Source organism: Lissotriton helveticus, chromosome 9 (assembly GCF_964261635.1).
Source record: "Lissotriton helveticus chromosome 9, aLisHel1.1, whole genome shotgun sequence".
Classification (NCBI taxonomy): Eukaryota; Metazoa; Chordata; class Amphibia; order Caudata; family Salamandridae; genus Lissotriton; species Lissotriton helveticus.
Window position 1 is genome coordinate 1,137,428,994 of NC_136070.1, and position 17,224 is coordinate 1,137,446,217.

A 17,224-nucleotide genomic window follows, 5' to 3' on the forward strand; every position below is an offset into this window, starting at 1 on the left:
TGTTGATGCTTTAGAAAAAAACAAGAATTCATGGCCACAATACAGAACAATGTCTTACATTCACCCCAGTTGAGAGATCTGGGCCTAAATCCATCGTTTTTTTGCTCACTATGCCATTCCAGTTTGAACCCAGCCATATGCAAATCAGTCTTGACCCTGTGCCCAATGGGAACAGTCAAGCGTGAACTGGAACTATCCTGGCTGATGAGGGGTGAAACCCCAAACCGGACATAGGACGCTTGTTTCCGGTCCAGGGAAGACCTGTCTTGGCAGTTCGGGCTCGACTGTTCCCATGAGGCACAGTGTCAAGACTGATTTGCATATGGCCAGGTCTAAACTAGGGTGGCATGGTGAACAAAAGAATGATGGATTTAACCCAGATCTCTTGACTGGGGGAGAATGTTTTGATTTGTTATGCGTTCCGTCCATCAATTGTGTGTCTTTTGCTTTCTTGCCCTAAGTGCGCCGGGTATGCCCAGATGTGGGTCCCGGGCTCACTGGGCCCTGGATTTAGGCTATCCTCGCTGATGAGGGGTGAATTCTGGAACGGGTCATTGAATGCTTGTTTCCGGTCCAGGGAGGACCTGGCTTGGCAGTCCGGGTGGACTGTTCCCATGAGGAACAGGGTCAAGACTGATTTGCATATGGCCCGTTCTAAACTGGGGTGGCATGGTGAGCTAAATAATGATGGATTTAACCCAGATCTCTTGACTGAGGGAGCATGTTTTGATTTGTTCTGCATTCCATCCATCAATTGTGTGTCTTTTGATGCTTAAGGATTCATTTTGACCCAGGGACACTGAACCAAATCACAGAAATCTTTTGAGACTCCAAATAAGCCACTGGCATTACTAGACTAGTGCTGTAATATGTGCTCCTTGACACTGCAGGTGTGTTCTCATGCCCATACATGTTCGAAAACTAAATGTGCAACTTCATGCAAAAACCTCCACAGCAGAGGAGGTTCTCAGAAACGTTGACATGACTATTCCTTTGTTTTCTTCTACGTGCCTGAATGTGAGCAAGGAAAGCGTGGGTCCACTGATAAAGCATTATGGAATTTTATAAGAATATGAAGTGTTTTTGGCAGATACACGCCTCTCTTCCTCCTGCATGTGAGCATGATCAGACTTGAAATTTTTAGCATCTGCAAAGACCTTCTATACACTGTTAGCATTATTGTTCCAGCCTATGTTTTTTTAAACCATACTTTGTAATGATTATAATCATTAAAATGTTCCCAGCCCCTGCGACTAGAGATACAGCGCGCCCAGGCAGAATTAGAAACAACCCTTAGGGTTGTCTTTCTTACCCTCTTTTAAGGCTCACCCCGTCACTAAACGAATTTAAAGACTTCTAGAATCTCAGGGCTTGTACGGTTTTAATTGTGGGACACATTACATTCTAATCACTGATAATCACTCACTAAACAAGGTTCGTAATGATAAACCTTTATTATAAAGCTTCTAGAATGTAAAATGTGATTCTAATAACGAAATTATTTCAAGTTCACATACAGTGCAAAAACTCAAGGCCATTTGCATATACAAGATCTCCTGCTGTTGTTTTTTTTTTATAGTATTCTATCTTTGCAGCTGATAGAATATCATCCTAAATAATTCTGCCTTGCATTCAGTTGTCCGCCACTGTGTGTGTGTTTCCATGCATCACTCTTTTAATTTGCTTAATCATTGCAGCATGGAAACTGTTGGCCCCTCCAGACAGGAACTAGCTGCTCTCAGTGAGCGAAAGACAGTACACCCTCAGAGGATTACTAATCCGAATATTCTCAATGGTTTTAGAAAACTATTGTTAAAACAACCTTAGAGCTTTGAGGAAAGTGCTGTGAAAAACATCCTCCAAGAGCAGATCTACTGTATTGATAATCAAAACCTCATTGGTGCGTTCAGCAAAATGTTGTTCTTCAAAACTCCTCTGATCACTGAGCGTGCTCTTAAGAACTTTGACCACAATAAAACGGAATCAAAAGCATTTGAGAAAAGGCACCTCACAGTACACGCGAATGTTCATAATACAAAAAAGGTACTATTGCCGGATTCATTAGGACCTCAAAAACATATCTGAAATGAAACTCTACTAAACACTCCTGTTTAAATGTTAAGTGGTTCAGAGAGGCCTCGACAGAGTCCTCTTTACTGGCATTATTGCACATTGCTAAACTCTGTCATCAGTTGATCGTGGTGAGAAACTCCTTCACCGGTGGAGTAAGAGTTCACAAGAGGACATTGTCAATCATTGTTCTCTAGATTGAAGAAAACCATAATCTTCACAGAATTATCTTCTAGAAATTATTAATTTGTCTTTTATGCATTTGTTAGCCAGGTTCTCTGCAGAAAGGTACACACATGAATTGTCTTTCCTATTATACCTGGTCAAGTGTTGATTTAATCACTGTGTTGTGCTCTTGGAGACATTTTTGACCCGTGGAATTGTTGTTTGATAGATCTGTTTGCAGCCAAAGTCAAATGAAAGTCTTGTTGTTTTATGTCATAACTCTTTGAGCACAATCTGATCCGAAACTGGGGACTGTTATGTGAATCTCTTATCATGTTCATATATTGTTTTTCAGAGCATTTAATGCACCTGAACAGAGATTGTAAAGCTAGCATCGCAAGCTGAGCAGTTACGTAAATGTATGCTATGCTGCACACACACCTTTTCCAAATATTTGTGAAATCTTACAAAATCTCCTTTTATGCAATACTATCTCTCTTTGCCAAAGATTGACATGTATCACTCCCAGGAATCCTCTCTGTGAACCGGATATATAATTATGAGTAATAGACAGGCTTTTGAATAACTCAAAGGCTATGAAGCGTTCCTATGAAGAATTTAGGGTTAAATGTAAGTGCTCATGTTATGTTTAGGAAGATTATTATGTACCTTATTTAGTAGGATAACGTTTTTTCTTCAATATTACATATACCTAAGTCAGTGAGACATCTGTTGGTATTTTAGAATTGCAGTTTTTAATTTTTATTGGCTTCTCTTGATTATTAAAGATCTTGTGAAGACCATTGTTTGATAATCCCTGCTCTACTGAAATCCCATTTTACAGCACAATTACAATCTTGCTCTTGGGTGTTGGTTCTCAATAGTGCTCCCTTTTGAGTCTTTTGTTTTTGACTCATGTCTAAAACTGCAATATTTTTTATATTTAAACATGTTTGTTTATTCTTCATATAATTTGTTAGTTTTCATTACATCTGGAACATCTGCAATTCAATATAATTTACATGTCAACATTGTATAGACAATACAATAAATGGCATTATACAGCACAGTCGATAATCCCTGGTACAGATCCAGTGTACTATTAATTTGAGTAACGTTGTAATTGTTAAACATCAACTATAACCAATGCAACATATCTGCACATTACCACAAGCATCACGTCTGTTGTTCTTTCACTTCATTATATTAACCCAGCCACCCAACCTGTCTTTATATGGTATGGATTTAGTTCTGTATGCCTGCCAGTGTCTGTAGTTTGTAGTCCACATGAGTATTCCTGGAGGTGAAGAGGGAAAGGGTAGCGGGGAGGAGGGGGAATGGGAAGGGAATGGGGAGGCTGGGGAGAGGAAGGAGAGCGGTAGGAAAGAGAGGAGTGAAAAGGGGATAATGTTGCACCCGCAAGAACGCCTAGGAGCTGTTAGTTGAGCGCTGGTCTCCACTCTCCGCGCACTTTGTTACCTCCAATTGCCTACCCCTCCTCGCTCTTGGGAGCGTCCGTCGTTGCCTCCGAGCGCTCTCGCCAAGCCGCAGAAATCTAATAATATCGGATCCCATGCTGCCTCTATTGGTTGCTTACACAGACCCACCGCATCTTCGCAATGGAGCGCTATGCTTCCGCCTGTGCCCAGCACACCAGGAACTGATAACAGGCCTTCGCCGTTGGGGGGGGAATAGGAGACTTCCAGCGACATGTGAGCAGGCTCTTAGCCACTACGAGGCCTAAGTCTATGTATCTGGACGTTACCTTGTATTTTTTGGGTCTTTGGTATTGTCAGAACTGGTAAAATTCTGTTTGGTTCCTCAGGAGCAGTACCCTCAAGAAGCCCACCTTCAGTATCAAAGTGGCTAGACTGGGGGGGAGTGAATTAGGGAGGGTCTGAGGGTAGGGAGACATGGAATGAGACGTTGTCCTTGATTAGCTTTCCTTTCGTGCATAGTAAACTCTTTGACTATATTTAACATGGGTTAAACAGTGACAACATACCTGTAAAAGAAAAGCAGGTTATGCATAGAACAGTCGTTGTGTGCGTGTTCTCAGGCTTCACTGGCAATTTCTGTTCCTATAATTCTCAACGATACAATGTTTTGGCTAAACAACCGTGTTTCAAAACGAAGCACACATTCGTATAAAGAGCCACTTTGCTTTAGACACAATGATTCCGTAATGATGTGTTAACCACTGTTAAATATCACAGTGGTACTTCCAACAACCTTTTTGCAATACACAACACATTACATATGCTAATGAGGTAGATTGATATTCAAATGCCCAAGGGAGCGCTTCAGCGCTATGTATCAGAGTTCAAATATACAAATGTCCAGGAAGCGCTTCAACGTGATGTGACACAATGCCAAAGTCATCAGGTATGCAAACCCCCCCCCAGAGCACTTCAGCGCGATGTACCAAATTGCCAAAAGCACCAAACATGAAAATGACCAGAGAGTACTTCAGCCCGATATACAAAAATGCCCAAATCACCGAACATGTAAGTGCTCAAAGAACACTTCAGCGCGATATGTAACTTTTTCTTCAAAATGCAAAATAACAAAAACAGCAAATAACAAAAACACCACGTAGTTCCTTTCACAATGTAGTTGGTTAAGAAAGGAACAATCCTACCTGATTGTAGCTGAGAGAGGATCTACAACCTGGGAAAAGAAAACGGAAGTCTCCTTGCTGCAACAAGTCTTCTTTCAGCAACCAGAGAACAGGAACAGCTGCTGCTCAAGCTCAGGGTTCTCAATAACCAGCAATGAGAACAGGGTGTGGCCCCTATTTAAAGGGCTCAAGAAGAAGCTTCCAGAACAGGGTGTGGCCCCTATTCAAAGATCTCAGGAAGAAGCTTCAAGGTTCCAGCTTCTAAACTACTGGAGCTGAGCCGGGACAATAGGCCTTGATAACATCATAGTCTGCAACAAGCATTGGCACAGACACATGGCAACATCACAACAAGCATTGGTAAAATCAATAGAAAACAGTAAACAGGTGTCAGACAAGGTGCACCAGGAAACTGATATGGCAGATTCATGACAGGTATAGTCCTAGTATGCACAGTTCCCATGACCAGTCTAAGGTTCGTTCTGTGCGTGGAGTTAAGCAGCTAGTAACTATACAGTCAAGTATTTGTTTATACGTTCTGGCATCAGATCGACTCTGTGAGTTATATATTATTGGATGAGTCAAAATCTAGCATTTCGAGGGACTCTTATGGGACTCCCAAGTATATCTTCCCATTCGCGTTCCGTGGAGGGCCTCTGCAACTCCGCATTCCAATGAGCACGGAGCAAAAGTAACTTCGGTACCTTGTGGGCTCTGAGGGATTTCGCGAACCACTTGGTGAGATAGCAGCCTGAACCCAGTTCATGTAAATATTGTATAGTGAGATGAGTGACAGGCTTCTGTGTTACATCACCCCACGATGCGCTTAGTGTACGTGTCACTGCAGCGTGCAGCAGGAAATGACCCTGTGGCAGGCCCATGCTTTCAGCTAGTTCCCCAAATGGGATGAGCTGCACATCGTTGTACAGATGCCCTAATGTTTGTATGCCTGCTACCTCCCAACTAATAAGTTCTACGCTGGTTATTGTCTGATATCTCCCAGCGTGCCCTGTATAGGAAGAGAGGGCAGGGACACCAGGAGGGACTTGCAGAGCGTGTCCGGAAGCGTGCCTGCTTCTTGCGCATACTGGTACATTGCGAAAAGCCGCAGCGCCAGGGCCTGTTGGTAAGCTTTGTAATATTCGTCTGGGTACCCATCAGGGCCCGGCGCCTCGCCCGTGGCTAACGAGCCTATGGTATCCTGCACTTCCAACAGCGTGAGCAGCTCACTCAGTTCATCTCTCTGCTCCCTTGTGATTTGGTGCAGGGTTAAGGGAGTGAGAAAGGAGTCTATTTCTGTTGGTGTTGCGTGATTCAGCGATTGGCATACTCTGGTATATTTACCGTGAACAACGTGTTGCATGGTGAATACCGGCCCTGCCGCAGGCCTCAGCTGCAGGAAATAAACAACACAATTGCCAATACTGGACATTACTTAATCCTTTCTAGTATGACCTTAATGAACAAAAACATCCCTGTCTGTTTTATGAATTACGTCTCTAGTTTATTTATTCATTTATTTCACTAGTCAGACTTTTTTTCTTTCAATGACTTGAAGATTTTTTGTACATATACGAAAAATTACAAAAACATGCAAAATATTACAATTACATACAATTTCTGTACAAATTTACAAATTTACAACACATTCATTCCAAACTTTTGGCCAAGACATTCATCCCACACTCAATCCAAACCACACATACCACATAAACAAATAAAGCCCTTTGTCAACGCTATTTAGTTGTGCTAATCAATAAACCAAAATTTCTTATTTGTGAATGCTATTTAACAGGGAATATAGATTAGGAACCAATCTTTAATTCCTAACACAGTCCTTCTAGTTATTTGCATTGACAGTAGGCCAGGTCAGGTCGACGCGTTTCGAACCACCAATTGCGGGGTTCTCATCAGGACAAGAGATTTCTTCTCAAATGCGGAAATGAAGTCCCTTGGGGTAGGTTGGATATTGTGACACAAATCACTCTCAGATCGTGTAAAGGATCATGAGCATCCTGACTCTGTATGGCCTCAGCTGCAGCACAAGGACCTGCGCATGTTCTTGGCGGATCATACGTGCCAGTAATCTTCCTGCTCTATCCGCTGCTGCATGTATGCGCGCAGCATGTGCATAATTCAGACAGCGCAGTCTCTCTAGTACTTCAGCATGTTTATGCCGCAGGTCTATGTCTTGTTGCTCATCGTTACCTCGCGCTAAGTCCGCTTTGAGTCGGGTCAGGGAGTCTTCGATACGTGTCACTTCCGCATCTACTTGTTTTCTGATGCTCCAACTCAATCCCATACAACACCCTCTAACCACTGCCTTACCTGCATCACATAAAGTGCCTGTATCTGTAACTGACCCCTCATTGTTTTCGAAATATGTGTCTATCGCTGTGCCTATTGCTTTTCTAACGGGGGTTCTCTAATGCCAGAGGCTGGAGCCTCCATATACAAGTGGTGGGCCCCCCCATCCTCACCTTGCAGTGTCATCTGTGGGTTATGGTCGGAATGTACTTTACCCAGGTAGTCCGCACTCAGGCATTTCGCTGATAGCGGCGCACTTGCAACAAAGCGATCAATGCGTACATGTAGCCTGTGTGGGTGTGAGTAATACGAGTACAACCGCACATCTAAAACTGCTATTAACACGGGCCATGCAGTGTGGTGAACGTTTGGGTGTTTATTCTGAAGTTCATTATACTTTGTTTCACCAGAACAAGATGGACCCTGGGCTTCAGACCCCTCTTAAACAAGTGGTTTATTCTATTAGTCCAAGTTAAGCAGTGTTTTTACATTAATGCCTCAAATCTCAGACTTCCAACTTCATGAGAATATGTCCTAGTTAATGCCAGAGGAGCTCTGAATTACTGTCATTTTAGAACAGGCCGTTGAAGGCTGTAAACTAGTTTGTTTTTAAACTTAGGTACCAAAGACACATGAGAAGGCAGGCCCAAATTAACAATTTCCAAATACAATTAATTAATAGTAATAATAATAATTTAAGAATAGTTAGTAATAATTGTTTTGCCCACAGCTTGAAGGCAATAAGAGATTGCTTGAAGGCATCAATGTATACATTTATATGGGGCAGCACGAAGGCCACCATTTTTATTATTCATTACACTGGTGGAAAATTGACTCTTGGCTGACCATGTGATTTCTTCATGGCCAAAACCATGCAGACTCTGGCACCAACAGTGCCATCAGATCTGGTAGCACTGTCTTGCACAATATTTTTCTATAGCATTGCATGTATGTTGGATCAACCACACATTCCATTGTGAGTGTACTTTTGATTGCTTCCCACCCCCTGAATTTAGAGATACTTCATGCCAGGTGTAGGTGCCTTTAGCTGTGATCTGAAGTAGTCTTTAACTTGAAATCTACTAGAGGATTCCAGAGATTCCACATGAAGTTATCGCCGCCAGTGTGGTCTAAATTAAAGATCTTTAACAGATAGGAATTTAAACAATCCAAAGACTAGAGAGTGAGCGCGAGGTAGGAATGATTTTGTCCTTCCTTCAGAGAGAGCAACTGTGCGATGAAAACTTGAAAATGTTGCATATATATATACCTAGCTGCTAAAACATGGAACTCACTCCCCGCTTACCTTCGCCTTACCCAGAACCACCTAACATTCAGAAAGCAACTTAAAACGTGGATATTTGACAAATAATCCCCCTCCCCTTCTAAGCGCCTTGAGACCCTCTGGGTATGTAGTGCGCTATATAAATTCTATGACTTGACTTGACTTGACTTGCACAATCTTTTTTTAATAGTCCTTCCGATGGTGTAAAAGATTTCAAGTTTATTTACTTTACTAATTCTTAGGCATAAGGGGGTAAATAATATTTATTTCTGAGCAGTCCTGTGTCCTTGGGCTTATAATTCAAAGTCTGCAATCACATATTTTGTAAACCTTTTGAAGTCAAGTATGTATATACTCCCCACATACGAGCTTTTAGTGTTATATCAGACACTTAATTGGTGAAGCAGTGTGGCTCACTGGTTAGAGGCGGCAGACCTGGAAGCAGAGAACGGCCTGGGACCAGGGTTCAATTCCCGACGCGGCAGGGTCGTGGACCAGGGTCAGCGGACTCGATAATTCTCGCCTCGGTGCCTACTCTAACCAGGGATCACACTCGGCAACTCTGGGCATTAGCTTGCCTCATCTCTACAACGGCCCCCCACATTCGCCGGGGATGCCTGGTTTCACCTTGGAGATACCCAGTAGGGACCATCTCACAGGGATAGCCAGGACGGGTTCCCCAGCGGTCTACAGCGCCACGACGCCTCAGGGCAGCAGTGTGCTTTACAAGACACATACATTTACATTTACATTTAATTAGATGTACCGTTTTATTGGAGAATGAAATATTTTTGCCACAAAACTAAAACTAAATGGAAAAATTTGAAACTGTGTTTCTTTCAGATGTTTCTATCCAGTGTTCTTCCACATCCAGATGCTCTGGGAATTAGTATTGCTAGGAGAACCAATTGTGGTCATGGCGCCATCGCCCTCTGAATCATCAGAAACAGTTTTGGCTCTCATAAGGTATGTAGTTTATTGATTTAATTTAATTAGTTGAATTTGTTCTGACAGATATGTTTTATGCATTTGTCTATGTTCCTATTATAGGCTCACAACAGGCTAAATACATTGCAATAAAAAACGTATTCTTGCTTATTCCCGATGTCCCTCTGTTCAACCTCTTCTCAGATTTCTTATACCAGGAGGTATGAGGAAATCTTTAGAAGCTAATAGAAGTAAAATGTAACGAAATCAGAATTTTTATAGAATTTGGTGCCCATTGTTAGCGAAACGTAATGCCAATCACAAACAAGTGATTAGAGATTGAGATTACAGGCAAAGTTTCCCCAAGAATCGAAAATTAGGAGTAAGCCTTAGAATGGTGCCAGAGAGCGGAACAAGTAGTCTACCAGAGTTGTGGCTGCCCTAAGAAATGGGTGAAAGTAAGGGGAGCCTGGCAGGACTTTAGGGGTTACTGACAGGGAGAGGTGTTTTTGGGAAGAAAGTGTAGACCACTACTGTTGAGTCGACAATGGTGTGAGCGGCACAAAATGTAATGGGCCATAAAATCGCCATTCTCTCTGTATATTCATGCTCTGCCTTTAACACTGTAGATCTTAATTGCTATGTATGATGCACAACAATCCACGTTCATTTCGAGGACAAGCTGTTTGGTGAGCAAGGTTTGAATAAAAAGAGTTAAATAAAGAAATAAAAAGAGAGATTACCGGCAAAGTGGACAGCAAACGCTGGGAAATAATGACATTAAGTAAGAAGGAGAATAAACCCTAAGTGGATCTGTATTAAGCATTGTGTTGGCTCACTGAAAATAACAAGGGAGTCTGGTATACAATTGAATGTTAAAGACGTATGGTATCATCCACTATCTACCCATGAAATGTAATAACTTTGCTCATGTCTGCAAAGCTTCTTTCTCACAATTTCAATGAATAATAATTGCTTGCAGTATTTACAAAGTACTCCCACTCCAAACACAGCAAAGAGTTGCTGAAGACATTCAAAATGCCAACAACTTTAGAAAATGCAACGATCACTGAACCTAATTAAAAGCTAATGGCACATATACTGGCAGATGTTACCTGTAGCAAAGCGTTCACGCGCATGCAATAATTGGTATTTTTGCCAATGAAAACAGTTTAAAAGTAGAGTGGCAGAGATGCTGCACACATGGAACGTTTCAAAGAAGAGCATGGAAAATCTGACAAAAACTGACCATAACCTTAATCACTATCTTTAATATCCTGTTTCAGTCTGATTTTGTTAGGCAATTTGCATGTTGAATTATATCCCTTGGACTCCCCTACAACAGTAAGGCGTAGCCATCTTGTGGCTTGAACATCACACATTGCCAGTGTTTTCATGTTGTGTAAGTGTTTCAGGTGATAAAGTTCTACAAAGTATGTTTTAACATTTCACTACACCAGCTTTCTTTCTGACCCACAGTTGTATTTTTCCACTAAAGTACTGCAGTGATTTCAGGCCATATTTTACGATTCATGATACAGAGTTCAAAGAGTATACCACTCGGACACAGGCCCCGTAAGTATATTATTATATACAGTAATATCAGTCTAAATCTCTACTAAAATATAAATGGCATGTGAGATCAATCTGAAAGTGTACGGTCATTGTTTTACAAATGTATGTACTATTTATACTTAGAATTTCTATATCAATTGGTATGTAAACATGCATGCAGTACTCTGGCAGTGAGATTCATTTTATTACACAATTGGTTACATGCATATTAAATGACATTAACAAATCAGCTGCTAGTGATAATACAATAGCATATGCAATGTTTACCTTGTAGTAGCTAATTCTCAGGACATTTTGTGTTTATAGGCCTGCTCAAATCATTTAGTGTTCAACAGCAAATCAGAGCTCTTCACTCATTTGCTTAGGATCTATACATTTTTATGGTACAGGTAGAATTTAATAATGAGCCAAATCCCCAGGTAATGTTCCTGCTATAAGTGGATGTTGAGGATGCAAAGAATGGATTTTCCTCTGGAAGTGGAGGTTGGCAATATTGTTGTGACTCAGTATTCACAAACATTTGCAATGTAGTTTCATTCTGATTAAAACAAGCGAGAACTGGTAACCTTGTAAGATAGGGGCGCTCAAAAATCTCCAGGGATTAGTATTAGTCTCTAAAGGTATTTTTTGGTGCAGCTAGGTGAGAAAAGGGTGGTTACCAGACTACCCTCAAACAACCACACTTGGGTGTGGTAATAAACATACAACAATGGGTGATCACCTACAATCACCCGAGATTATGATTAACAACAGATTATTGATATTTATTTATTTGATGTTTGTAATACAGCCCTGATGAAGTCATTGGCTAATGTGAGTAGCCAGACGAAACACGTGTTGGCTGTTGACTGAATGAAGTTTGATACATCACGCAAGATATTCTAAGAATAAAAGAAGATTTCTACAACTAACTGCTCAGTCTTTGGATGATAATTTTGGACACTTTCATATAATTTGGGTGATTGTAGGTGATCTGAACCAGGTTCTGAGGAATGGACACTGTTGAATTGTGACCAGGAACGTTTGGTCACACCGTTGATGTTACAATTGTGTTATATTTAAGAGTATTCAATGTTTAATTTGCTGATGTTACTAGCAAAGATTTGATTTAACACATATATAGGGGAGCGCAGGTAAGATCACCCATTGTTATAGTTTCATCCTGTGTGTACAGCCGTAATCCTACGCCTAGTTCAAGCAAATTTAAGGAGTTATGGGAGTACGGGAACATGCCCCACATACTCCTAATATCATTGGAGTGATGAAAACAGTTTGATATTTAGATGCATGTTCATCCTAATTTGGATATTCCACTATGTGGATAATAGTAGAGCTAGGATTGAAAGGCATCACCAGAGGAATCATTTATTAGTTGTGCCTGTTGTATTCCTGTACTGATGGAAATCACCAAAAATAAGTGTGTAAACGTGTGTGTGTGTGGATATATATATATATATATAGATATAGATATAGATATATATATATATATATATATATATATATATATATATATATATATATATATCTATATATATATATATATATATATATATTCACTGACAAAAGCAAAGGTTCAAGTAACGTTTTAGTTAGATGTAATTAAAAATATCTATTTTCACAACAAAAAAAAGTACAAATTCACTGAAAAAAAAATACAAAGGTTAGAGTAAATTGTAGTTAGGTGAATTTGTCAAAGTGAACCTTAACGTTTTTAACTAAAAAGAAATCCTAGAAATTCACTGGTTTTGGTTAGCAGCACTAACTATAACTTTGACCCCGCCATGCTCTGCTTATGATCTCACATATGACATGTTCTATAACATCACTGATGACATCTCAAATTACATCATTGATGACATCATCCAATTAGTGTGCTTGTTTGTTTTACAATTTAGATTGTAGCGGATAATTACCATATTTCTTCTCCGCTTAATTTTGTACAGTTTGGGTCCAGCTAATGCTTGTAGGTATTTAGAAAACACATGTCCTCCTAATGCACCATAGCTGTTTAGAGGTATTGAACACATTATAAATCTTATTATTCAAGAGTAACTGTGTACATGTGACAGTAGACTTGGGTTCATTGTGTTGCACATAAGTATTTTGGTACTGCAGAAAAGGTTTACAGCAGGGCAAAGATTATACGTGCTACATACTAAGTATTGTAAGCAGCCTTGGGTTATTGAAGAGAATTGTCTCAGCATGAAAATTTATTCTTAACATAGAAGACTGTGTACACAAAGTACTAACCTATGTTCATGTGCTTGTTGTGCTTCAGAAGATGGGCTATCTGTAACGTTTTCATCATAGTATGAACGGTGCAGGTAGTAGAATGTTTAGCACCTTCGGATCTCGGTTATGTTGAGCAAATAGCATCTTTTTGACAGCTTTGAGTCCATGTTTGATAAACTTTTAGTGACGATACTGCAAAAGCTGGACAGTCTAGAAGCAAGGCTTGATGCTATTCTTCCAATAATATCCTGACATTCCATCTCCAGGGAGCCCTTGGTGGGTGGGTTCATCAGCCATGCTAGGACCACTACTTTGCAACTGTCAGATTGAAGGACACCATACATAGTGGGTTTGTCAGCAGTGATTGGTAGTCTAACTCAGACGTCCCCTGAATCTCAAAATATTGGGCTTCAGGGACAAGGGGTAACTGAAGGGGCAAGGGGCACCAGTGCGATCAGCAACCCGCTTCATGTGGCGCAGGCGGTGGAGGTGGCATAGGTGGCCCCACCTCGAGGGGTATTACTACCAAAGGGGCGTTTACCTGTTAAACCAGCCTCATATGATCTTTCCAAGTATCAAACTGGCAGCCACTATTTCATAGATCTGCTCCCGGAATCAGCACATGTGGCTGTAATTTTAGTGGGAGTTCCCTCGCCTTCACAGGGTAGGAAGGCATCTACATTTGATCTTATTCATAAGGTCACTCATTGGTTTAATACTAATATTGTCAATGGCTACTGGTTATCCCAGAACATTATTATGGCTAGAAGAGTGAGCTGAATGGGATGCATGTTGGGAAAAAATATTGAGAGGTACTGTGTTATTTTAAATCTTTTATTAGGGTTTTACATTTCAGGTTCCCATGTGGGACGCCAGACAGATCACAGGTTAGTCATCACACGTGCAATTGCTACACATCGACTACAAATATAATACATCATCAGCATTTTGGTTCCATTCCTCCAATTATGGTTACACATCATCTCTCATGAACTTGTTACTAGGCTACCACGTTACCTGATGCTGTGTCTCACTGTGTCTGGTCCCTAGGGCTGCATGATGGCGAAGACTAGTGTATGTGCCTCCTCTCTGCTTGTATATGTGACCCCTTGCTATGCGTGCAATCAGTAGTATTCTGTAGGTAAGTCGGTTTCCGAATCGCCGACTGGAACTTAACTGGAAACTGTGGGAAGAGACGTCTTCCAAAAGAGAGGGGGAGGGGGAGTATGAAGGGCAGGCGAGGGCAAGTGGCTGCGTGGGCGGGGTGTGGGCTGGCTACTGGCTTTTGGGGTAGGGTCGTGAGGGTCCCGGGGGGGGGGGGAAGGGAGCGATCTGTCGCAGTAGTAGATGCTAGCCTCAAATGGTGCTGACTGCCTGTCCCCTGTCATCCTCTTACCGGGGATTGAGGGGTACTGTGTTATAGTTAATATGAGACATTCTGCCCAAGTCAAAGAGCTTACAGATTGTGAATTTAGGAGTAGTTCTAAAACAATGATTAGGATTGTCCCCCTTCAGTATTTTTATCCCCCTGCCAATTTTTCTTTAAGTAGTGCCTGGCATCAGGCACCCAGAACATTTAAACCAACTCAGAATATTAACTTCGGACTAGTCCTAAAAAAATTTTTAACACATTTTATTGACTTTTCAGTTTAATACATTACAGCGACATGTTACATATCGTATATTAGTACAAACGTCTAATTTCAGATATATATGCCAATAGCGGATAGCCACCACAACGTGAGTGCACATAATATACTTATACATCAAAGTGACAATCCAATTTAACAGCAAAGCCATGCACGCTTCTGGTTGTCATCCCCCAACTTATTATTACTTCTAACCATTCCCAACGCCCTACCCCCTTCCCGGTCTCACGTGTGCACCCTCTTACTCATGCATACATAGTGAACGGTCTAGGCCTGACACACAGGCACATATACATATCCATGATCATCTTGTAAGTACCCCAGTCACAGGTACGGTTGGTTCTCTGGGCAAGCAGGTATACAAAACGTATCAGGTCCTACACATCATCCACTGACTTTACGGCTTCTAGCATTGTGTCCCACTCCAGTGCTATTGGTACTTTTCGTAAGCCCCTAAGTTCCTCCCTACGCAACTCGGTACTCTCTGCTGCACCCCAACGCAGCAATTCAGTATGCCAAGTCAATACGTCCGGGGGTTTCCGTGACTTCCATCCAATAGTAATGTTCCGTGTAGCTAATATAAGTGCTAGATCCACAAAACGGTATTTCACTTTATACTTGGATGTTTGCTTGTGCAACCCCAGAATGCACTCCTCCACCGTGTTTTGTATCTCACGGTTTACCGCTACTCCTATTCTGTGCCTGATGGTGTCCCATTACCCCCTCAGTCTCGGACAGGCCCACAACATATGGAGTAGGTCTGCACCTTCTAACGAACATCTCGGACAATAATGCTGTGTTTGAGAGAACATTCTATCTAGCTTGTGAGGAGTAATGTAAGCCCTGTGTAATACCATAGTCTGTATAAACTTGAATTTCGTGTTCCTCGATGTCTTCCTTGGGTGTTCCAGTACTTTTGAACATTCCTTATCGCTGAGGTCCCTATCTATGTCACCCGCCCATGCAATTCTCAGTGTGTCCAGGGTGGCTGAGGTATGCGATCTAAGTCCTGTATAAAGCCCTTTAACAAGGTGTCTGCCTCTTCCCATGTAATGTACCATTTTTACCTGGTCGTTAGTTGAGGGTTCCTGTCTGTGCGGAGCCCAGTGCTTCTTTATGTATTGTACCAGTGCAGTGTGTAGTAGATATAATTGTGCCGGGACCCCAGTTTCGTTTACAAAGGTGTCGTGATCGAGTAGTATCCCGTCCCCAAATAAATCAGACATTGTGCTGACCCCTGCCTCTGTCCATGCTAACAATTTGCGCTTGGAAAGACTGCCTCCCGCTAGTGGAACCCCCAGCAAAGGAACATTACCTGTATACGCCTGGGGCGCTTGCATATAATTCAGCGCGGCCTTCCAACATCTAAGCGCCGTGGCTAGCAATGGGGGGTATCTCTCCAGAGTCCGCTTCCAGGTAACAACAGTGTGTGCAGCGCACCTTTGTCCATATCCGCCTCCGTGAACCCTATTTCCTGCAGGTTGCGGCCCGCTGCCCAGTAGGATAGCCACTGTAATTGGCATGCATAGTAGTATACTCGTAAGTCTGGGACACCCAGCCCACCCATCCGCGTGCCCACTTGAAGTTTCTTCAGGCTTATGCGACGTCTACCATTACCCCTGATAAGGTCAATGAGCAATGTGTTCAATAACTTAAATGTAGTGTTGAGTACTATTAATGGTAGTTTGGTAAAATAATACAAAAGTCTTGGCAGAACCACCATTTTTGCTAGGGCCGCCCTCCCCATAACTGATAGAGGCAGTGCCGTCCAGAATACAATACTTGAGTGCAATGCCCAGATTGCTTTGTGAAGGTTACCATCTAGCATATCTACTTGAGTCCTATAAATCTGTATACCTAAGTACTTAAAGGTATCCGGGGCCACCGCTAGTTGAGCGCCCCCAAAATCTATACTGGCAGTTCCTTTGCGCTCCAACTAGTCCTACCTTTAGCTAATAGATTTTAACCCTTGCGAAGTTTACAGGGGCTTGATAGCATTGATTGACAATAATTAGCTGAGGTTGAACTGCAAGGTATAAGAACTCAGGACCTTGCTGCCAACACTAGTCCCTCACCCAAGAAACCGGAGTCTGCCATTCTATCTAGACTAGCAGCTAGTCCAACACCTTTTAATGCCCTTCCATCCAAACCAGCGCCTATTAGAGCCTATAATACTCCTTTTTCGTGGAATCCTGAGTCCGCTCTTCCTCCTAGATTAGTACCTTCTAGAGTAGCCTCTGCTTGTTTGAGGATACTCTTGTGGAATATTGTAGGCTTGAGGTCAAAAAGAGATGATGGCAGAGGTCCTTTGGCAGAGGACTCTTGTGGGCTGCCATCCAGTGGCGGTTCCTCCCTGTGTGCGTTTGGGCGTAGCCCCCCTGATTATTTTTCCTG

General features: G+C 41.9%; 1 protein-coding gene across 2 annotated transcripts in view; it reads left to right on the forward strand.

The window, feature by feature from the left end:
* The window catches only part of DENND6A (DENN domain containing 6A), a 412,594-nt gene that overhangs the window by 264,369 nt on the left and 131,001 nt on the right, over window positions 1-17,224 (forward strand). For both annotated transcript variants that reach the window (XM_078661568.1, XM_078661567.1), the window contains exons 10-11: window positions 9,291-9,413; window positions 10,854-10,949. In XM_078661568.1, the coding sequence (XP_078517694.1) occupies window positions 9,291-9,413; window positions 10,854-10,949 (219 nt within the window). The remainder of the gene's footprint in view (window positions 1-9,290; window positions 9,414-10,853; window positions 10,950-17,224) is intronic.